Source organism: Thalia democratica, chromosome 9, assembly GCF_965202585.1.
Source record: "Thalia democratica chromosome 9, ktThaDemo2.hap1.1, whole genome shotgun sequence".
Classification (NCBI taxonomy): Eukaryota; Metazoa; Chordata; class Thaliacea; order Salpida; family Salpidae; genus Thalia; species Thalia democratica.
In genome coordinates this window covers 2338232-2362968 of record NC_139173.1, presented here as the reverse complement: position 1 = coordinate 2362968, position 24737 = coordinate 2338232, and the positions used below count along the sequence as shown (strand labels likewise).

General features: G+C 23.5%; 1 protein-coding gene across 1 annotated transcript; it reads left to right on the top strand.

The window, feature by feature from the left end:
- The first annotated feature begins 767 nt into the window (after positions 1–767).
- On the top strand, positions 768–21873 carry LOC145844191 (neurochondrin-like). Its single transcript, XM_082951561.1, has 11 exons — positions 768–945; positions 3365–3517; positions 3857–4103; positions 4303–4611; positions 4918–5086; positions 5415–5523; positions 8966–9203; positions 11091–11236; positions 13853–13993; positions 20536–20699; positions 21444–21873. The coding sequence occupies exons 1-11, from the start codon at positions 782–784 to the stop codon at positions 21530–21532; spliced, it is 1929 nt and encodes a 642-aa protein (XP_082807687.1). The 5' UTR covers positions 768–781; the 3' UTR covers positions 21533–21873.
- Positions 21874–24737: the final 2864 nt, after the last annotated feature.

Sequence of the window (24737 nt, the reverse complement as noted above, 5' to 3'; positions counted from 1 at the left end):
AAAATATTAATAGTAATTTAAACATTTTAATTAAATTTTTCGTTTATTTTAAAATTAACTCATTGGGAAAAAATTGTCAGTTAAACATTTTCACTTTTATAAACATTCATATGCTAAATGCTTACCTGTTAAATTATTTAAAGTTAAACACGTTTATTTCGTAAACAAAAAATTTATTCAAGATGTTTTAATGAAAATTTTTGGAATTGTGAAATTTTTGTTGGTTTTTCTGTTAAACTGATTTCACGTTTATCAGTTAAATAGTATTTATTGATTACTTTTAAATTTGATTTTTTTCAATTACTTTTTTTTTGATTGTGCTCAAAAAATTATTTTCTTAATGTAAAAAGTATTTTTTGATATTTTCTCTAAAAAACATCAGATTTTACAAGTTTATGGAATTTATAAAAGTCATAATTTGTTAAAAATGTACAAAAACATTCATACACTTAGTATAATTTACTTTTTATTATGAAATTACGTTTTTTGCTCTTTACCCTTTTAAATGTGCACATTTTTTCAGATTAGTTAACCATATGTCAAATTTTTGTTAAGTTTTTCTGCTTTATTGAATATGTTGAAGCAATAAGATAAACAATTTTAATTGGTATTTTAAATACACACATTTTTTCAGCAATACTTAAATAATAAAATGTTGAGTTCAACGAATTAAAAAAAAAAACTTTTTTAAGTTTTATTAAACACGTTAAAAATACTAAACACACGATGTCAAAAAGTTTATTGTAATATGTTGTTTTTTCAGCAATACTTAAATAATAAAATGTCGGATTCAACAAAACTTTTGAAGCTCATCAGTCGAGCGAAGAATGATTCTGAAAAATTCGCTGCATTGTTACTGATGACAAAAACACTTAATTCAGATAAACTTGAAGATGTTGAAAGAAAAAAGATTTTCCACGCCATTTCCTTTAATTTCGTTCACAGGTTGGTATTTATTAATTATCACTATATGTTATTTGTTTATAAATTATATTTTTTAGAATCAGAGCTGTAAAGATTTAATTTTCAATAAATAATATTTATAATGTTAAATATATATTTAATTTAATTTAGTCGAAAACTTTTTGAAATATTTAAAAGCAGCTTTAATTGATATTGTTGACAAAAGTCAAGCTTGCCATTTTTAAATAAAATAAAGAAATTCTTAATCTATGAAACCTGCAGAGCAGATAAGATCTAAGCGCAAGCATGTTTATCGAACTAAATTGCTTGTATATATTGTCTATAAATAATTGATTAAGTCGAAAAAAATGTTCTGCACTATCTTTCCTTATTAAAAATTTAAACAGTTTAAATCCATATATAGGGTTTATTAGTAAAAGTACATAGAAATAACATGTTTATATTTTTATGAATAATTTAATTCTTTTATTTTTTTAATAAAATATGTTCGTGGTTAATTTAGTTTTTTAAATAAGACAAAAACAAAAATTTCACATATATTTTAAGCTAAGTTTATTTGTTTATAGTTACATACTTTTTGTTAGTCAATTTTTAAGTCTTAATTAATAACGTAGAAAATTATTTGTACTTAAGTTTACATAATTTAATTGCAATATTGTGTATTTTTAGAGTTTAGACAAATAGAACACTTTCAAAATACTATAAATAAATATGAATTAAGTTAGTGTACGCAAATTACATTTTTAGCCTAACCCTATAATTTTTATTTTCAATGCCATCTGTTTTAGTTTAAATGTGTTAAAAAAGCACTCTTAGAAAGTTCTGATGGCTAAAATAATTGTTATAATATATATAGTTCATTAACAGAGAACACAATCTTTTTAAAACATTTTAGATATTTACACAGGGTGTAATAAAATCATGAAATAAAGAATATTTTTAAATCTTCATTTGATATTGCGACGAGAGATATTATTTCAAACAAAAACTTATTTAATCAAATGTCTATTTGTGTAACAAAAAAACCAATAAAATAGTTTTGTTTTAATTATTATTACAAATTTTTTGTCCATATGATGGACCATATAATTGATCATTTTTAATTTTGAAAGTAGAAAACATACAAAAATTCAAAAAATATGTTGATTTTATACTTAATAAGTTTTAATATGGATGAAAATAATTAGTTAATTACAGATGTAACTTGTTTAGTAAAGTCTGTAGATACAATCAAGTCATTTAATAGAAATAAATTTTAAAGACATAAAGTTTTTTAAATATAAAAATTTTCTTAACTTAGTTATTGTTTTTTTTTGTATATGTATGTCTAAAGATTCATTAAAGTTGTTATTTTTAGAAAAAACTTACAATAATCTCTAGTTTCAATAATCTCTGTACACAGTGACTTTTATACCGATAAAAAGTTCATTTTTGAAGTAGTCACTTAAAAGTTTTATAACAAAAGTTTTTTGTTGTAATACTACAGTTTTTGTTAAATTTTTGTTTAGTACAATACATGTTTTTATTTTAAGTAAAGAAAGAGCAGTAACATTAAAAATAAAAGGCAAATATAAAGTCGTAATGTAAACATGCAACTTTAATATGGTCAAACTACGTTGAATGACACGTTTTGAAACTTTAAAGTAGATTATGCAAATAAAGTAAACTCTTTATTTGCACAAACATTTTGTATTGGATAACCTTGTAAATTTTTTATATTTAAGTTTCATTAATCTTCCAAAAAGTAACAACTATTGCTACACTAGCACACTTGGAAAATTAAAAATAATTGTATGTATTTTGAAAAAAAGTGTGTTATCTAAATATTATTGTTGCTTAATACAACAAAAAGTTTTATGTAAATAAACCACAATATAATTGTGAAAAGAGACGAAAATAAAAACACGCACACGGTAAATAAACATAAAAGGTTATGCAACTAGATTGGTAAAATTTTTTTAAGTACACGTAATTTTAGTCTAAGGGTGACTCGAAAATTGCAGACATTTTTGAAATATTAAATTCAAGAAGATTATTATCAAGGTGTTCTAGTTTTTAGTGAACTTTTTTAATTATAAAATATCTGGTAAAAGGAATAGTTAATGAGAAAAGTTATTAATAACTAAACGGGTCAATTTTACTAAATTTACTTTTACAGAATCTAGTATAAAAACTTATTTTAGTAATAATACTTTTGAAATTACAATTAATTATTAGTAACGCTGTAATTTACATGTAAATTACAACAATAACACAATCATTGAAAATCTATCTAGTGAACTTTAAAAATAATTTTCTAAATTTTTTACACACTATCTCAAGCACAGTAAAGTTATAGTATGTAGTATGAAGAACTATTCAAACAAAGACGTAATATTTTTACTTTAAAAATGTAATAATAACTAATTAAAAATGTATATATTCCAAATATTTTACACAGACTCCTGCAAGCACAGAAACAAGAAAATGGTGAAATAATGTTCAACTTAGGAGTTCAAATGCTCTCAACATTTTCACCGCTGGATAAATTAATAAGTGAAGACCAAACAGAACTCATGCTCGAACAAATATACGAACATCTATCTAATATAAAGTGAATTTAATAATTGGTTTGATAAAAGTTTAAATGCTGGAGCAAATATATTTGTATTATTAAGTTTTTAAATATTAAAACATAAATTATTTGATTCATTTGATTTTTTAATTTTTGGACAAATATATTTGTCTGATTCAAATTAAGTTTTAAAAATATTTTTTTTATAAAATTATAAACTTTTTGTTAGTAAAAGCAGTTGTTTTTATTTATGTCAAATAAACATTTGTAAATGAAATTTTTGTTTTTTGTTAGCGTAATCCTTATCAATAAAAATTTTCATCGCTAGTTTAACTATTACTGCATAAGATTATAAATAACGAAAATGCGTATTTACAGAAACTACAATGACGTCACAATGACCGAAATAGCCTCAATCCTCGTTTCATCCACAACATTTCCCAACTCCATCATTTCCACACCGAAATTCACCAAAACACTGGCAAAAATAATAAGAAAGCACGAGAAAGATCAGATAACGCTGAGTTACTTGCAAATATTATCCAAATCCTTGTTGAACAACGCATGTTTGTGGAAAACGTGCCAACCCGCGTTGAAAGAAATGCTTAATACCCTTGTTAAGAAGGTATATATGTTGTTATGTTTTTAACAGTTAATTTTTAGAACTTAAATCAACAACAATTTTTTGTAAAGCGTAATGATTCTTTGATGCTTTTAAAATTTATTTAGTTTTTAAAACATTTATTTAGAAAATTAATTTTCTCCAAGAACATTTCAGTGCATTATATAAAAATTCCAACTCAAATAGAATTTTAATATTTCAGGTGAGCAGTAGAAACGATTCTTTCAAGTTCGACCTCATATCCAGCTTGGCGCAACTGTTCTCCACGTTCGACCAGGAGCACAAGCAGATGTACGTTGAGAACTCGTGGTTGAAGGAACTGAAGTCAGCGTTGTTCCAAATATTCACCAACAAGCTTCCCACCGAACCCAGGGAGGCCACGCTGATGCTGGGGTGCCAGCTGGTCAAGTGTTTCGGGTTGCACAAGATGCTGAACAGCAAGGACAAGAAGAAATATCACGTTTTCCTTGTGAAGATGGTGTGCATTGAAATCGCACTCGCCGTGAACAAGGTCTGTTGTGTAACTTGACTTATAATGTCTGAGATTTTAGCATACTGTGGTTGATTATGGATAACGTTTTGATAGTGTGTTTTTTATAGTACTTGCTTTAAACAAGGAAATTAAGAGCTTTAAGCTTAAAAACCTAAAAGTTATCGTATATTCCAATATATGCTTTTAAATTTTGATCTTATACTTATTCCAACTTATTTACCTGTATAAAAACAAAGTTTATAAATATTAGGAACAAAATCTTTAAATTTTAAAATATACTTGTTTATTTTAAAACTTAACCTACTTCTAAATTTGATATTTTAGGTGGCAAACAACAACAACACATTGACAAATCAGATGAAGATACTTGACACCCCACTATTAATAAGATGTTTCCAATTATACGAGCAGGTTTGTCAGGAAATAGCCGATTTCGACTCGAGTAACACGGATGACGATGAGAAAGAAGTATTCTCATTTGATGACATAATGAGTGAGTTATGAAGAATATATAACAAAATTATGAAAATAACCAAGTTTTAATTATAATCATGGCTTAAAATTAAATTTATACTAATGCAAAGTTTTTTCTACTCAAAAACACCAATGTCTTTTGCAGTGATACTAATGAAATGTGATAGAACATGTTTTTTTTTGTTTTTTAAGTCGGTGTTGCTATTTATTTATTCATTTAAATCCTTCTTTTATTTATCTCACTGAGCTTTGTTATCCCCTGGAACACTTTTCAAAGCTTTCTGAAAAAATATTTGTTTTTTTTTAGAAGTTTTACATGTTGCATGTGTTCACAATTATTTTTTTAGCTTTGGAATCCAACTTAACCGACATCGCGCAAATATTCAGTGACGTCATAAAGAACTCCCTAGCAACCAAGGAAGCGTTCAGGGACCCAACAATACTCGCTTGTTTCAGGTTAGTTTTACTACATTTGTACAACTTTGAGATGTAAATTAGCTAAGTTACAAATTACCACACAAGTATAAATTGTAGAAGAAAGTGTATATTAAATGTAAATGAAAAAAACCGTATAAGTTGTTCAACCGTTATATTTAGATAATTAGTTTAAAAATTGAATTAATTTTGCTTTTAAAATTAAAATTAAATTTTGTAACGAAATTGTATCCATGTGGTGGCTATTTTATTAAGTTTTAAAAAATCGTAATAGTTTAAAACTTTTGTTTATATGTTTTTAAACTTTATGTTTTTAAATTTAACAATTTTCTATAGGCTTTTCATTTGTATAAACAGAAAAAGTTTCAATTTACCATGAGTAATTATGTATAAAGTTCAAGGGAGATTTGTAAACATTTTATTAATTAAATCTTTTTAGTTGAAAACAGTATTAAGTATGAGCATATAAAAAGTAAGAAATTTAAATAGTTTCATAACAAAAATATATTTGAATCCAATTCTGCATGAAATTAGTCATTAATTATTTTTTAAGAGTTACATAAGGGAGAAAATATATAATTAAACTTTACATATATATTTGTTTAAGAATTTTCATGTTTTTATGAGTTACATAACCTTAAAACATTTGGTAAATAGGTAGTACACAATTTTATTATGTTTTTTTTATTAAAAAACATTTTATTTTACTTTTTGGTGTTTAAGCTCTAGTACAGGGTTTCCCAAACTCGTTTACTAAATCGCCCCCTTTTCAGTAATTTAAAAAAAAATCGCCCCCCCCCCCCCGATTTCACAAACTAGTTTTTCTTTTGAGTACAAACTTTATACCTAAAAAAAGTTGTGTTCGAAATGTAATTTAGTCTGGTACTTCTTATGCACGCACTTTTGTGTTCAAAGTAGTTTACAGGGCTTGAGAAAATAATTTACAGTTATTTTCTTAGAAGCCCAGTAAAGTGTATTAAAATACTTAATTATTTAAAAGCCTTGTGTTATCTGTAATCATTTCCTGTTTAAAAATGAACTGTTTTGAAACTAATGAAACTTTTAGGTCAGAGGTGGACAATTTTTGTAGTCAGCAATTCATACTTAATAAAAAAAAAATTCTAGTTTCAACTCGTTAAAAATATGTAATAGCGGGCTGCATGATTTTAAAAAAATAACAAATAAGAAAATTAAAAAACTCGAGCAAAATTGTAATAAACTCATGTCTATTATTGTGATCTAGGAAATAATATTGTGAACTGAAAACGAAATAAAAGCGCATTTCAAAATATTAAGTATCAAAAAACTAAATTTTATTTATTATGCACAAGTAGTTTTCAATTTACTTAGCGGGTCGAAATTCGACTGGACCTGCGACTGGATCTGAGCCTTACGTTACCTATCTGAAATCTAAACTGAAACCTGACATTATAATAATATCTTATATAACAAATTTCGGACATTTAGAAGTTAATACTAAGTAACTTATTTAAGCCGCACAAAATACTTAAATTATTTTATAAATAGGCATATTCTAAAATAACTTTACCAGATATTAAAAAAACTAAAAAATAAACAGTTTATTATACACATAATAAAATAAAAATTGAAAATTAATTTCTGATCTAGTTAGAGGAAGTTTGACCGACTGGTTGATTTTCTCACATGAAAAGTGGTTTCATCAACAGCTTCAGTTAATGCAGTAAATTTATTAATTTCAATACTAAGATATATTGTAAGCAAGTTAGTTGTAATATTAAAAATTTTATTTTAAACTTTTTAAACTATTTGTATCGTAGTAGAATACCATGAAATAGTACTTGACTTGGAATAATCTTTAGGGAACTAAACCTTAATTCTAACAACTTTTTTTCTTAATTTAATTAAAAAAATTCCAATGTTCTACACTTAATTCTGTGAACAGAAAGTAGTCAATTAAAAAAAACTTTTAACTTGGTTAAAATTTTGTTTTGTAACTGTAGCAGTCTTTTTGATGGCTTATTAAATTTTGTTTAAAAAGTTTTTTTTTCTAGCTATTAGCCTATAATAATTTAACAGAGTAAAATATTGAAAAACTAAAAGCTAGTGTTGAAGTTTTAAAATAAACTAAGTATATTCTAATTGCTAATATAATTGAATTAAGAAAAAACAAAAAACTGTTGTATTAATAGTCTAAAACTCCTTATATAATAATAACTTTTTTAACCATAATAAATCAAGTTAGAAGTTAAAATTGAGTTTAAGTAACTTTTAAATGAAAGAGTTGAAGTCATATAAAATAGAGACCACAAATTTATACTCTTTTAAAAACAAAAAAATCATTTTACAATTTAAAACTTTAATGGTTATCAAAATTTTACAATCAGATACTAGTTATATAGTTATATAAGTTATATACAGATTAAACAAGTAATAACAAAAAACTGTCAAATAAAGGTCTTTCAAACAAATATTTTAATTTTATCACTATGCTATAAAAACTTTTAGTGTAATGTAAAACGACGAATATGAACTACAAAATTAACCAGGTCAAAATAAAACTATTAACAACTTTAAAACATAAATCATTAAAAAAAACATAGTAGACTTCCGCTTAAGTTCGCACTTTGAAAAACATCAAAAAGTGCAAACTAAAAAAATTATTACCATAGTTTTTTTTTTACAAATTGACAAATTTCAATATGTTATATGCAATAGTGTAATGAATACACATGAAATCCACTAAAACATAAAACAAACTTTCATCAAAATAAAACATATCTATATAAGCTAACAAATACTATATATATTTTGTTTTATCACAGATGTTCTTGTGCTAAAACTTTATTTCAACTAACGGCGTTTCACTGCTCTCAAATAAATTTAAGAACAGATCTACGGAGTCTCAAAAAGCTATATATAAATAATAGCAAGCTAAAATTAGTAAAACAGCAAGAAAAAAAGTAAAAATCTCATAACAGCCCAAAATCTTAAAATCGCCCCCTTTTCGCCCCCTTACTAGTTATCGCCCACCCTTTCGCCCCCTTACTAATTATCGCCCCCCAAATTACTAAAATCGCCCCCAGGGGGGCGATATTGCCCACTTTGGGAAACCCTGCTCTAGTACAATCATAATTCCGAAAAAAAAATTGAGTTATATTTTACCAACAAATCAGAAAATAATCAAAAAAAAAAATAAATAAATAAAAAGGTTTTTGTTATAAGAAGAACCTTTTTGTTTCTTCATAGTTTAAAGAATCTCTATTTTATTTTATTAATCTTTTCATTATTTGGATAGGAACGTACTTCAACGTTCATTATTTCACCGAAAGATTAAAAAAATATATATTAACTATTAAATTTAAAGTACAAAATAAGCATAAAACTCTTAACATTAATTATTATTAAAATTAACATTAATATCAAAAACAATCAAAATAAGCATTATTATTTAATTTAATTAAATATTTATTATTTTCTACAGAGTAATAGGAGCTTACCTGAATGTGCAGTACTTCGCCAGCAAGCAAGTCGGAATCGATTTCGCGCCAACTTTCGTCAAATTCGCCAAAATGACGTCACAATCAACCAATCAGGACTACGACGTGATGAAGGTGGTCTGTTGCGTCACCATGTCGTACTGTGACGTAATAAAAGCCGTCCAAGTGTTCAAGAAGGAGGACTTCTTCTCCTTCCTCGTCAATCAGCTTTGCGACAACAGAGTTAGTTGAAAATTAATTTAATATGATATAAAAAATTGTTTAGGACATGGTTTGTCAAAGTGGGACATTTCAGAGATTTAGGGAGCCATAAAAGGGGTCCTGAGTTATAAAGGGGCTGTAGGGGTGTTATGAGGCCTGTAGGGGTGCTACTTTGAAAAAAATGTTTGGCGAACCCTAGTACAGATGCATTATTAGAAACGTTAAACTTTTATTTAAAAACAAAACTGTTAAAATATTTCCTTTCGTTCTAAGTAAATCACTTGTACTGTAACAGGGTTAGCTTGGTTGAAAATGGTAAAATGATTGTTTAGTAGGTTTTACGTTGTTAACTTTTATAAATTAAATTAAATTACCAATGAATGTTTAGTTACGTGGCAACGTATGGCCTGTCATAAAAGATGTCTAATCCATGATGTTAGCTTTAAAACAAAGAAAGTTAAATAAGCCATCTGCCTGGACGTACTTCAATTAACCTTACTGTTTTTTTTTCTAGTTGTTATTGTTAATAAAAGGTAATTGTCGTTTCAAAGCTCAGCATGAAACTCGAAACCATTTCATTTAAAACTTTTTATAACTTATCATTAAAAAATTATCTCAACAACTTTTGCAGTTTTGAAAATTAAATTTACCTTTATTGCGGTTATCACTTAGTTTAAAAATTTTATGTGTAAATTTTTGATTTGTGGTTTCAACGCGTCAGTCTATTGTCATTAGAGTGGTCTCAAGTATGTGTTGGTTATATAAATAAATACGGCACTTGAGAACATATCGTACAAAAAAGTATGTCATAGTTGTGTTGTATAAAAACAATAAAAAGTTAATATTTTGTATAATTTTAATATCTATGAAGTGTATATATTTAGGTAAGCTTTTCTGAGAAGTTAAGTTTTGTTTTAAAATTCTTTACGTGTGTAGTCGTTCAATTATGATAATATAGAATTAAAAAACTAGACAAAATAATTCAAAACAGAACAAAACAATATTTTCTATTTGAAAAAAAATGTTTAATATATATTTATGCTTCATTTCTTAGATAAAAGAAATAAATAAGTTCAAAATAAGCAATAAGTTTTTTGTTACAAACATCAAATTGAAACAATTATAACAACAGAGAAAAATAAAACATAAGTAGTTTGTACAAAAGTTTTCCTATAAATAATTTCAGATTGTAAAAAGATAAAATTTTATTTTTCATAAAGTTGAAATAGTTTTTTTTCTTAAAACAAATAAGAATCAAATAAACAAAAATACACAAAAAAATAAAAATTTTATTTGATTTAACTGCACAAGAGTTCTTTTTAAACAAAAAAAACAAAAACAAATCAGTAAAAATATAAATAGTCAAAGTCAGATACAAAACAGTATTAAATTCTACTGTAAGCTTTTTACTTTGCTTCATTTTGAAAAGACACATTTAGAATAAATAATTATTTTACATAGAACACAGTAGAACAAGTAATTTCTTTATATTTCTTGTTCATGTTAACTTTAAAAAAAATACATTTCAGTACACATACAACAACATATTTTTAATATTTTTTGTTTACGTAAGAGCTAAAAAGACTTTTTGACTTTTTAGAAGATATAAGTTAATTTAGCTGAATATTAAAAATTAATTAATTTATAGATTTTGAAACTTGCTATAATCGATTATTACTTTAGATTATATCATTTTTAAATTCAAAATATTAAACGAATTTAAAACTATAACAAATGTAATAACTTTTTTTTATCAACATAATCATACAATTTTTTTGCGTGTACTCAGTATTTAAAACTAGTTTGATTGTTTTTTATTTCACAGACTTCATACACAGATGAAACATGAATTATTATGCCAATGTTTAATATTAAAATTAAATATATAATATAAATAATTTTTCACAGACTTCATACACCGATGAAACATATGAACTGTTATGCCAGTGTTTAATGGCGTTGCTACTTCAACTTACTAACAACGAGCTTGGTTCTGTTACTTTGTTCATGCTGTTAGCTCAATGCGAAAAACAAGACATTGATCAACCTGCTAGGTTAGTGTAATAATAGTTTGTTTAAATGATTTCGTAATTAAGTAAACATTTTATATTTTGTTTTCTTTGTTTAAAGTTAGTAATTTTTACAATTAATCTAATACAAGCAGTCACGTGAGAAAAGTGGTTTTCTCTTACTTTTTTCTTTTATATAATAGTTAGTTGGCCTACTATATAAATTGAAAAGTATAAACTTAAAATAAAGTAACTGTGAATTTAAACTGTTTTATTTTTAGAGTAAAATCTAACATAAAGTTGATTTTTGAAAACAAAGTCTTACAGAATTTCTTTAAATTTTAAGAATTATAGTTGTTTGATTTGAATACAGAAGTTCAAAGTTCAATTAGTTTATAAACCAAAAGAATAACTTTTAGATTTTAGTATTTAGCCTACACAAAGCATTAAGTGTATTTTTCAAGTTCAAACTTATAACTAGAAACCTTGCGTCAGTAAATAAGACACAGAAAATACACGTATATTTGGAAGACATCATATGACAATAAATAAAAAAAACATGTAAAACGCTTTGAACATTTCATTTTTTCTAGAAATTTTATTCAATTTTTTTTAAATCAACGTAAAAAAGTTTAAAACAGAAAATTCATAATAATTGAAGTGCTTGAAAGTTTATTTTGTTAAAGATATAAAGTAAAGAATCTCTTCTACATTTTAATTTTGTTTTTTTTCGTCTTATAGCTGCACGCCATATACCTAATTAAAATATCGCACTTTAGTACCTTGTGTAATTATTTTGGAATGATTTGAAAAACATGTTTTAGCGTCACAACTTATTGAAATTGTTTATTAGAATTGATTAGTTTTCTAGTGGTTTCTTGTTTATGAATCGTCTAAAAATTTTAGCTTAGGTTTGAATTTGTTTTTGAAATTGTTTGTTCTAATAAATAACATTAGTTTTGTCTTTTTAAAAAATATATAAAATGTTACTAGTTTATAGAAAACAACTTTTTTATCAGAATTTATTGCTTCTTAAAGAATAAAATCCCACTAACTTTTAAAATTATCTTTCAAAGTTGGTTCAAAATTCAAGTTTTTTTTAGTAAAATCCCACTAAAATATTTTTTAATAAACATACTATGGTTAGTTTATAAGATAAAAATAAAAGAATATTTTAAAAGTTTGTATATAAGTCTTACCTCCTTTGTGAAAATGTGATCTCTACTAAAACACAAATATACAAAATATTTTTTCAAGTATTATGGCTACACGCCATACATTTGATTTAATTTTCTCAACATAATAATTTTATGTAACTTTTTTGGCATGATGCTTGGAAAACATGTTTAGCTGCCACACATGATTTCAAATTTGTTTATTGCAGTTGTCTTACAAATATTTACAGCTTTTATTTTTTAAGTAGTCTATAAAATACGAATTGTTATGTAAGATTTTAATTTAAAGTAATTTTTACCTAATTTATCAATAAGCTATAAAGAAATATTAAATTTTGACATTTTAAATGTTATAAATTTTTATTATTTTATGAATTTTAGACCAACTTTAGATGCATACTCGTTTTTTTTCTTTAAAGACAATTTAATTTAATTTTAAAGACTTTTATTTATATATAACACATTCATAAAAACAAAAATTTGATAAAATTAAATAATCTTAACCTAGAGATAATTTAAAATTTAAATAATGGCTCAAGAAAGTTGTTTAGAATGTAAATATAACACACAAAAAAATTTATATATTTTAGTATTTGGAAAACATAATAAAGTTATATCATAAAGTTAAATATACAATAATATATAAAAATACTGTTCTAATTTTATAAAATAAAATAAAACTTTGATACAAACATTGAGCAATAAGATATGTTGCATAATTTTTTAATATTATATCTTATACTTTTTATTTTACATTAAATTTTTACAATACTGTATTAGCTATCTGGTTTTAATAGAATATTTTTTTTTCTAGTTTGTTAGTTACTAACAATAAACATAATTGTGTTTAGATTGTATGGTAATGACTTCATTTAAAAGAAAATGTTAGAATAATAATAAGTAATTGTTTTTTCAATAGTTTAATATTTTTTGTAAAGCATTTTAAAAAGCCAAGTTTATAATCAAGTTTATACATAAAACATAACTTATATTTTTCAGATAACTTTTCATGCAATATTTATACTTAATAAAATATGTTTTAATATGATATATGCTTAAAGATAACGTAAATAGTTTTTGATAATTATCCACAAGTGTTTTACATAACTTAATACTTTTTCACAAAAAGTGGTTTTTAAGTATTAAGTTGACAAAAGCCAAGTGATTACACTTCAAGTGTCTAGTTCTAAACTGAAATAAATTAAAATTTATCTACACATAAAATTGCATACAGCGCTGTTTTCCTTTTTAAACTTTTAGAGTTTTACACAATTATTAAATAGACTTCTAAAAAATTTAGTGATTTTTTCAGTCTAAAAAAACGGGCCAGAAAATGTTATAATTTACCGTAGCTAAAAGTTAAATACAAGTTTACTTACTTTAGTTTTTTTAAATATACTTTTGCATATCAAGTGTTGTCTAATTTCACAATTTTAAAGAGTATGTTACATATAATTTTATTGTTAATATTTCCTTCTATTTCCAGATACATCCACGTAGCCACACTGACTCTAATGTGTATCAACAAACTAAAAACGAAAAATTGCCAAGATTTTTTCACCAAACTGATCAGATTTCTGCAGAAAATTCACGCCACAGACGGTAAACAAGTGTTCGTTTCTAAAAGGTTGGTTGAATTTATGTTTTTACATTAAAAAAAAAAATAAATTGGTAATATGATAATAAAAATTTGATGGTTTTTTGTATAAATATAAAACTAACTGTACAACATCAAGATTAAATTGTCAACAATGTAGATAGCAAGTTTGTTAAGTAAAAACGTGTTCGTCTCTAAAAGGTTAATAAAATTAAAATTTTTAGTTCTTTATTATTAAAAATTAAACAAAAATTGACAAATATGATTTTAAAAGTTTGTTACTCAGTACAACATTCTTTAAATATATTTTTTTGTTCTTTTTGTTGTTAAGTTATTTTAATATGTGTAATAAGTAACACCTTGAAATCATTAAAACCTCTTTTCAATCTACACTTAAATTACCAGTTTTTGTTTACACAGAGTCAGTTTAGACAGTAATTACGTCGTAAAACGTTTTTCTCTCACGCAGTAGTGTTGTTAGAAGTAAACATGTAAGCCTTTGGGAATTTTTTTTTACTAAAAACTATTTTGTTGCAAAAACTTTGGTAATAGTAAGTTTAGATAAAAAATCTAACAGTAACTTAAGTAGTTGTAAAAATTAATTACATACTAATAGTTTTCTTATAGTAGTTAAAAGAAAAAATGTATACAAGTATATAAATGAAGTTTTGATTTAATTTATACTACAACAATAATAAAAGTCTTGCAGTAATTAAAAGAATTCTCATTTTAAAGATAGTTATATGTTCTTTGGTCATTTAGAATAAATTAATACCAAAAACCAAAAAGTTAAATAATATTGCAAAAATTAATACAAAATTAGATTTGTTTAGTATGAAATAAGTTTACTTAAAACTATTTTAATTTTACCTAAATTTGTAAGATTTTATATATATTTTACCTCTTGTAAATAGTGTAAATTAAATATGATTTAAATTAAAAGGTAAAAAATAAATATTTAATAGTAAGCTTAGTTGTATCACGAACTTTATGCAAAATTTTTGGTGTTATAACATTTAGTTACATCTTTTACTTTGACGTTACTTTTATTTAAATGAGTTTATTACTTTGTTTTGAAAAACATCATGTAAATGTTTTACTTTAAAGTAATTTTAATAATCACATGATTTTGTATAAATCTTGTCTCGCGTTTTTATAATGTATTTTTTATTTTTTAGTCAATTTAAAATATTATAAATATTATGTTATTACTGTTAATTAAAACTTCCTTAAGAAAGTTTTTAATTTATTTCAAAAAGATAAAACATTTTTTTTTCTCTAAACAAGTTTACTGTAGTTTACTGAGTTATTAAACATTATAAACCTTAACATATTTTTAGTTAATAACTAAACCATAACATACCTTATAGTCTTAATTGGATAAAATAAGAACTAAATATTAAAAGAAATATTTCCAGAGACCAACAACTAAGTCTTAAGAGTAAAAGAATAGGAACTAAGCTTTAAGAGAATTCTTTTTTATTATTAATTAGAACCAGAGGTCTGTATTTCGCAATTTTTTCTTTAGGCTATAGTTACTTAAATTATATATTTCAACAATTGTTTATTTTTGTCGATATACAAGACGCACTTATTCGCAGTAAACCAGAGAAAATAGAAACGGTTTTTAAACTCAATTCATACATGCTTGTTAAAAATTTCTTTTAGGTCATTGCCACAAGATTTTTTTAACAAAATAAGTAAATTAAAAATATACAACATAATATAGACTCTTAATAATTTAAAATACTTTAAGTTTAAATTACTTCTACATTTAAATCAATCGATTAAAATAAGTTTAGGTTAAAAGCAGTTCTATGAAGTTTAAACCAAATTATTTATTTATTCAATATACTGAATTATTTCGTATGAAAAATATTAACTTTTAACTTAGTTATCCGATTATTAAAAACATGTTTGCGGTATTTGATGCGGCAATCATGTAGTTAGCTGCAATGCTGACTTTTGAGTTCACTTATGTAACAAAAAAAAAATTAATACGTTGAAAATTATTTGACAATTTAATATTTTTACCATATTATATTAGTAATTTCAGAATTTAACGAAAAAATATTATTACGTTGAAAATATTTGACAATTTAAATAACTTCGCCCTATTGTATTATTAATTTCAGAATGTAACTAAAAAATATTATTACGTTAAAAATATTTTTAAATTTAAATATTTTCACCGTATTGTATTATTAATTTCAGAATGTAACTAAAAAATATGTTATAACGTTGAAAATTATTTTCTAATTTAAAGAACTTCACCGAAGTATGTTTTAAATTTCAGAATTTAACGAAAAAAATATTAGTACGTTGAACATTATTTGACAGATTAAATACTTCACTGTGTTATATTTTTTATTTCAGAGTATAACATAAAAAATTATTACTACGTTGAACATTATTTTTTAATTTAAGTATTTTCACTATATTATATTAATTATTTTAGAATAAGACTAAAAAAAATTAGTACGTTGAAAATTATTCTACAATTCAATAATATTAACTTTATCATATTATATTCTTATTTTCAGAATTTAACAAAAAAAAATTACTACATTGCAGTTAATTTACAGTTTTAATAATTTCACTATATTATGTTTCTAATTGCAGAGTTAACATAAAAAATACCACTACGTTGAAAATATTTTAAAATTTAAATAACTTCACCATATAATTTTTTACAATTCAGAGTGTAACAAAAAATTTTTACTACGCTGAAATATTTTATAACTAGTGTTTTAAATATTTAAAATGATGTTTTTGTTTATAAAAATAAATATTATTCTCTTTCACAATCTGTAGTTAACAATTGTTTACGTAGTAAATATATATATTTTTCATTCGGAAAATATAATTCTTATTGGGGAGTAACTTGAAATTATGTCGTAAAACTTTTTTTTCTCAAGATTGTAAACTTGAGGAAATCCGTAATTAATGTCTAGCTTTTGAATTGTCGAGACAAAAATGTTTGCAAGCATTTTATTTTGAGTCAAAATTTAAACTGCAATAATACAAACAGAGTTGTTTTTATTCCAGAAGCAAATATTAAGATAGTATTGATTAATTAAACAAATATTTTTACATTATTATTAATTAAAGAAATAAGTTTAACAAGTACAAATTTTCCTATGATACTTATTGATATCACAATTATTATGTTAACACAAAATTATTTTTATTTCATAACATTTACCTACACCATTTTACTTCTAAGTTGAACTTCTACTACAGTGCATCTTAATTTGAATATTAGTTACTGTTACAGAATCGTACATAAAAAAGACACAAGGTTGCAAGTTGTAACACAAATATACTCACAAAACACATCTAAATTACTATAATCATTGTATTTTATATCTAAAAATAACATATATAAAATATTTACAACTTATTTGAAAAAAGTGTTTTTAACAAAAGATAAAAAATTATAATATTTGCTTGTAATATGGTTTATTAAAATTAATTTTACATTTATATCCTTCTATTTTACTTTTAAGTAAATAAGTTATTAGTAATAGTAAAATTATAGTAAAAGTAGTTACTTTACAAGTTCAGTGCTTATTCACTTATCCGGACACGTTGGGCAAGATTTTTCTGTAAACATGTCCGGATAACTAAAAACCCGGATAACTACAAAAAATCATTTTTTTTCATATAATAATATAACTGCTGCATATAATGCAATGCATAATAAAAGTGCTATGGTAAAAACAAATACATAGTAATTGTAAGTAATATATAATAAAATGATAAATAGTAAAAGCTAAACTTAAGGTTAATTAATTTATTTTTTCTTTGGTAGAAAAACATCGGACTTACTAACCCTCTGCAACTATATACCTTTTTTGAGGGTCTAGCAAGTAAAATTCATCATTTGTAATTCAACCTGCCCTAACTATTAATTTTAAAAACTGTTAGTTTTAAAAACTATTAATTTTTGTTTAAGAGAAAATATAAATTAAATTTATCATTAAAAACAAAAATTATGTAAACTTATCTGTTTAAATGAAATGAAAGACTTAAAAAGAAAAAAAAACAGACATAAAGAAAACGGGAAACTTTGACTAAGTTTAAAGACAATTTAACGGGCACATATCACTCCTAACAAACTAGTTTTTATTTGAAGTTTTAATAAAATTAGAAATAATAGACGTTTGTTTTATAGTTTTTCCACGTTTTTTAGCAGAAAACTCATGGAATTTTAAAAGTTGTGAAACTTTTTGAATTAATTTTTGTGTTTACTATTGAAATTTTATGAATTTTCTTCTGACCGAAACTGTCCGGATAAGTGAATAAGCACTGTATAACAACTTTTTTTAATATAATTACTTTAGCTGACTTTAATTTTTTAGTAAGTCAGTTGTAACATACATTAGTAATATATGTTATTAAAACTAACGACCATATAAAAAAAGCTTTAACAATAATAGAAGTTTACAGAAGTATGAATAAAGAGAAGATTATTTGTAAATCTAATTTTATATGTTATAGACTTAACTTCGCACAAATTTTGATTAAAAAAATGGAATAATGTTTTGTAATCTGACAATTTTATTTTAATTGTTTCAAACACATGTTTAATTCGCAATAGTTTATTGATTAAAAATACTGCTTTACAAATAAAATAATATTATAAAAATACTCATAGTAAGATGTAATTTTAGAGTTAGACTTATAATATTTGAAGTAAGTAGTTACGTATTTGTGATATAATTTTGTAAAATTTTGTGTTATAGTTTATGTATTATTGTTAAGCTTGATAAATATATCTTTAAAAACATTTGCAAAAATGAGAAAAATATATAGAAAATAATTTTAAGTAATAATTTTGTAAATATCACTTGTTGCTCACGAGTTATTATATGTAACATATTTTTCTTATAAAAGTAAAAATTGACTCGTGTAAGTTGTTTAAAATTTTATCTTTAGAGTCATTTAAAGTTTGGCTTGTACGTAACATATCAAAATATTATTTTAGATATTATTTTTTTGCACAAATTTTTTCTGCAACACAAAATTTTAAAGTACAAAAACAAAAATTTTAATAAGGTTGTTACGTAAAATTTATGCGGTATTTTCGGCTTTTACTTGTTTGTTATAGTTTTGAAAACAAACCCTTTTCAAAAATCACTGTTTTAGATTTTTACGAAGTACTTTCAATATTTAGAAAATAAACTAAGTTTGGTGAATAGTTTGTAAAATTTAAGTTGGTTAAAGTTTTTAAAAAATATAACTACTTTAAAACTATAAATAAGCTGTTTTGTAGCATTTGACAGTAAATTACTCACTCAAATACTTTATAATACCTAAGTAAATTAATTTGAAGAGCTTATAGGATTATTTTTAAAAATACACTATTATGTTTCAATGTAATCCGTAAAACAAAAACTCCGGAAAAACAGGTAAATAGAGTTTTTATATTTTTAATTAGATAATATAAAAAAAAAATTGAAAAAAAATCCAGTTTATACTCAAATTTATTAGTATCACATAAATAATCTTGAAGAAAAAAAAATTATAAAGTTTATTTTATATAACTACTTATCAACACTTTATCTTCACATCATAAATATTTATAAGTAGAGATAAAATTTTATAAAGTTAAAAAAATGTTTATGTATTTAAAATGATTACAATTTTTTGCTGTTACCGTTTTTGATTAAGTTCTATTTCCATTTAAATATTTTAATAACTACAAATCTATAAATCTTCCTATAAATATAGTATATTTCTATTCTATATACTATACTTTATTTGTTTTAAAGTGAACAAAACAAACTTAGAGTATCACAAACAATCACTAAGTCCAATTTCTTGAATAAACAAAAAAAACATAATATTTATTTATATCACCACAGATGTTTACGAAAACATTGTTTTAAAACAATTTGTAAACAAAACAAGATAATAATAAGTTATTTACAAAAACAAGTCTGTCTAAAAATAAATATTAGTTAAAATAAACAGTTTTAAAGATAACTTTAGTTCTCTACACACTGAAGGTTACCATGAGAATATTTTGTTAATATAAATTAACTTTTTGTTTTACGAAGTTAATTTGTATACAAATTTATATGGAGTAAAATATTTATCGTAGTTTCAAATTTTAATAACATAAAGACTGGTATCATTGGAAATAATCTAATAAGCATTAGAAGTGTTCAAAAAAGTATTTTTAAATAGCTAATTATGAAATTTGACATTGTAATAAAACTTCATAAGTAATTTATAAACAACGAAAGTTCATAGATAAATTCTTAAATATACTTATAATATGTGTTTTTATTGATTATTATATATTTTAAGTGTTGTACTGATATAAACTTGCATTATTTTTACAATTTATTCAAGTACACTTTTTTCTTTGATGTAACTAAATGTTACCAGATTAAGCAACATTTATAACGATATTTTTTCCTTTTTATTTTCCGACCAACTGTTAATATTTTATTATTATTTATTTTATAATTAAAGTTGTTTGTTCCTGCAGATTCTCTCGAATTTGCGCATAACTTAAATTTAAGTTTTTTTCAATACTTATTATTAAACAATTCCTTCAGGTACGCCCAGCACCAATCAGCTGTCGAGTTGGAAAACTTGTGGCCAATCACGGCGAAGGAGTTGTGCCAGTCGGCAATAAACAGCCTCTATGACGTCACTATACACGATGAGGGGTTCGGCAGGAAAGTTGACGACTTGTGCGCCGTTTTCCAACAGAGGGGAGGTTTGAGAATTAATAAAAATTTTATTTAATAAATCTTGATTTTTTTTATAAAGTACAACCATAAATAATAAAGTATGAACTTTTGTTAAACTTTATTGTTTATTTTTTATAAATTACAGGATTGCCAAAAATCTGGAATCCTGAAAAAACCTAATGTTTCAAACTATTTTTACATGTAAAATAATGAAATTTTTATTAGACGCAAAAAATCTATCATATAGATTTTTTTTTATATCGTTTAGAGTTTTAAGTAATATTATTCTGTGAAGCTTTACTGTATCCTTTCAATATTTTGATACTATTTAAAACAGTATTTTACCATAGTTTTAATATTTTACTAGATTAGATAAAAAATGCTTGTACTTTTAAAAACATGGAACAAATTTTAAGAAAACCTTTTGCAAACCTTCAATTACGTATTTATATACCTAAATCCTTTTTTAAGTAAAATGTTTTTTTTTTCGAAAAGTCTGTGTAGTTTCGATTTTAAACGATGATCTTTAGAAATCGTTTTGTATCATTATATATAGTAAACTTTCTTAGTTTAAGATTATTTTGATAAATCCCGTTACACAACTAAGAGGTTGTAAATTTGTTATTTATATACTAAACTTTTCACACCTTAAAAGTTTTTAATTTATAAACTATAAATCTTAAACTACATAAATTTTCTTATATTTTATTGTATCTTAAACTTATTCTGTGTTATTTATTAATTATTTTATTTCAAATTTTAATTTACAGGAAGAAACGTGTATAATAAGTTTGGTGACGAAGACGCGATGTATGGATACAAGTTAATGAAAGACGCTTTTGATAATATCAAGATATAAGTTGTTATAATGATGTTTTATAATTTGAAGATATAAATTATATAACAAAAAAAAAATTAATAAAATTTTAAGTATATGAAAATACCTTTAGTAATATGAAAATTTTACTATTAAAAAATATATGGTATTAAAACAGTTTCTATAAAAAAACAGTATAAAGGTATTTTTATTGAGTTCAATTTCTATGAGTTGTAAAATGCTTTTCAAATCTTTAAACTTTATCTTTTGTTAATGTATAACTTGTTATGTACAAAATAATGTACAAAATGTTAATATAATGATAACATGAAACAATTGTTAACAGATTATTGTGATGGTTTTTCTTAAGCCCTAAGTAAATACTTCCAACCTTTTAGTTAATGTTAAATTTTAAAAGTTGATTGAATATCAGTTAAAAACTGATAAAAAACTTAATTTTTGATTCCTTTACAGTTTTAATTTAAATTTTGTGTGTAATTGTTTTAACTAAAGTGTTATTTTTTATTAAACAAAGTAATGTAACTCATACAAAAAACTTTTTCAAGAACGCCTTATTTTTTTAATCTTAGTGTTTATAGATTTTTTTTGAAGTTTAATGTTTACACCATAAGTGTATATTATAATATTTAAAAATCATGAATTTTTTTACTATTTATTTTTTCAAATTTTTTGTATAGGCCAACTCCGCAAGCAGATATACAATTCGCTCATAATATTTTAAGACATTGAGTTGAGTAAGAATTTGTTTTACTTAAAATTTGGTGAATTATTATAGAGTTTTGTACATAAATGTATTATTTGTTTTGTACATGAGTTGTTATAATATTTAGGCAATTTATATATTTTCTTATTTGTTTAAAACAAATGTATATAAAGACTAATAAACTTTACTATGAAAGTTTTTTTTTTGTATTTAGTTCTAAAAAACTCTAGAAGTTATTCTTAAGTTTCAAGTTTCAGTAAATGAACTTTAACGTAAATTATTAGTAAACTGAGTTTTCTTTTACGAATTTGATAAAATATTTATCGACTAATTTAAAAATAGTAGGAAACTCTTGTTTAATTAAAGTAACTTTTAATGAAAAGTTTGTGAAAAAAAAAATTGTGATACAAACGTACGGACAGCGATTTTTTATTGTATAACTTCTTAGAAAATAAAAACATATAAGTATAGCTACTTTTTCAGTTTGCTTTTTAAAATTTCCAGGGGTTGTTTTTTAATAACATTAAACCGTTAATGTATTTGTTTCTAGCAAAAAGAGTGATCAAAACTCCGTTTAAATATTAAGAAATGTTTTTACATCTAAAGACATTCTGACACTTAGTTTTTAAGAAATGATGAAACATAGTTAAGGATAAGGTATATTATCTATAAAGTGTATTTTTATTTTGCGCCTTAAATTTTTATTTTGCACTATTTTAAACCTCAAACTTTGGTCGCTCAAAAACTCAATTTAATTCTATTAAGCTGTTTATACCTAATAAGATAATCTACAAAATATAACCTACTTTTTGAAACAAGGGTATAGCCTTAAAATTTATTTAAAACACGTCTGATTCAGGGTGGCTGTAATTTGACTAATTAGGCAAAAAATTGGAGTTTAATAAGTTTTAAACAAAAGTCACTAAAAAACTTGGAAATTTTAACATGTTAAGTGATTAAAACTTGATGAGGTACAAAAAAATTTCTTTTATTTAAAATTTTATTTGTTAAAAATCACAGTTAAAGTGGCATTACAGTTTGTATTCAATATTTTTATTTAAAAAAGTTTTCAATTGTAAACTTAGTTTCAAACTAAAAATGGACAAAAAAAAACTTTTACTTTCAAAAACCTAAAAGAAAATTAGAAAAGTTGTTCAAAAAACCTTTGTGAAAAACTTTATCCAATACAGATCTTCTTTTTTTTTTTGCTTTACTCGTAAAACTTATTTTCTTTTAAAACAAGGAGTCAGCAACCTAATTGTATTTTTATAATCTTTTTTTATCACTTTCAGTCTTTTTAGTAAAAAAACTTTCTGTACAGTAATTTGTGTTTTTTAAATATAGTTAATAATCTGGTCAAATAATAAACTTTCCTAATAAGTAATTTAGAATTTTTTTTACTAAAACTATAAGTTTATGTGTTTTTTAAAATTTACACATGTTATTTGTTATTTCAAATCAGTGTTTTATTTTGCAACTTTCAGTTTAGTTTGATGTACAATCAAATGTTTGAGATATTTTTAAAAAATCAGACATCCATTTGTTTTAAATCTTCAATGCGGGGTCGGTAGCTCTTTATAAAAACCAGATCTACTTGAAAGTATTTTAGCTGGCCACATTTAAAAGAAAAAAACTAAGTAAGTTACTTTAAAACAACACATAAAAAGAGCTTAAAATGAAATAAGCAACTCTGTTTACTAATATGCAAAAAGAAATTAATTATACAAACCTTTGTTATAAAACTTTTTAACTTATTCTTTCTAACTTTGTTGTTTTTTAGCTAAAATCACGTTATGGACCAATTTTCTGCTTGATAAGATGTGGAATACCGACTATAATGAATTATTTCAAATTTACTTTAATCATTAGTTTAGACATTTTTAGAGCAAATTTCCCTTAATTTTTGATGATCAAAGTAGTAATTAGGATATTTTTTTTACATCAAGTCTGACTCTAATTCTAGTTCTACATAAAATAAAAGTCAAAGTATAAAAACAAAATATAGCGATGGTAATTTGATGTTTACCACAGACCATGAAAGCACTTTAAAAACTTTTTTTTTATTCAACTCAGAATTATGCTTTATTTGAAAAGTATAGTAAAGATGATTAAATTTTTTTCTACAAAAAGTTATAAGTATTTTATAAAATAAAAACGTTTATTAGTACCATCGAGAAAAAAGTTTTTTAAAATAATTTAGTCATATAGAATGTAAGAAAATATTTAAAATTTTTGTACGTTTAAACTATTGGTAAAAAAAGTTATATAAAGTTGTAGAGATTTTTTACAACCAAAATAAACCTATTTTTTTGAGCACTATAACATTTAAAATTTCCAAGAACCTTCCAAATAGTGTTTTAAGTATTGGTTATAAATAAAACTAATAAAATTTCAACCAAAATATAAAACGTATACTGTACTATCAGTTCTTTAGAAAGATTTCTTTAAAACTCAAACTTCTCAAGTCACTTAAAGAGTACTTTTTGAAAAAACTGTGAGTAAAATAGCAGTTTACAATTGTGA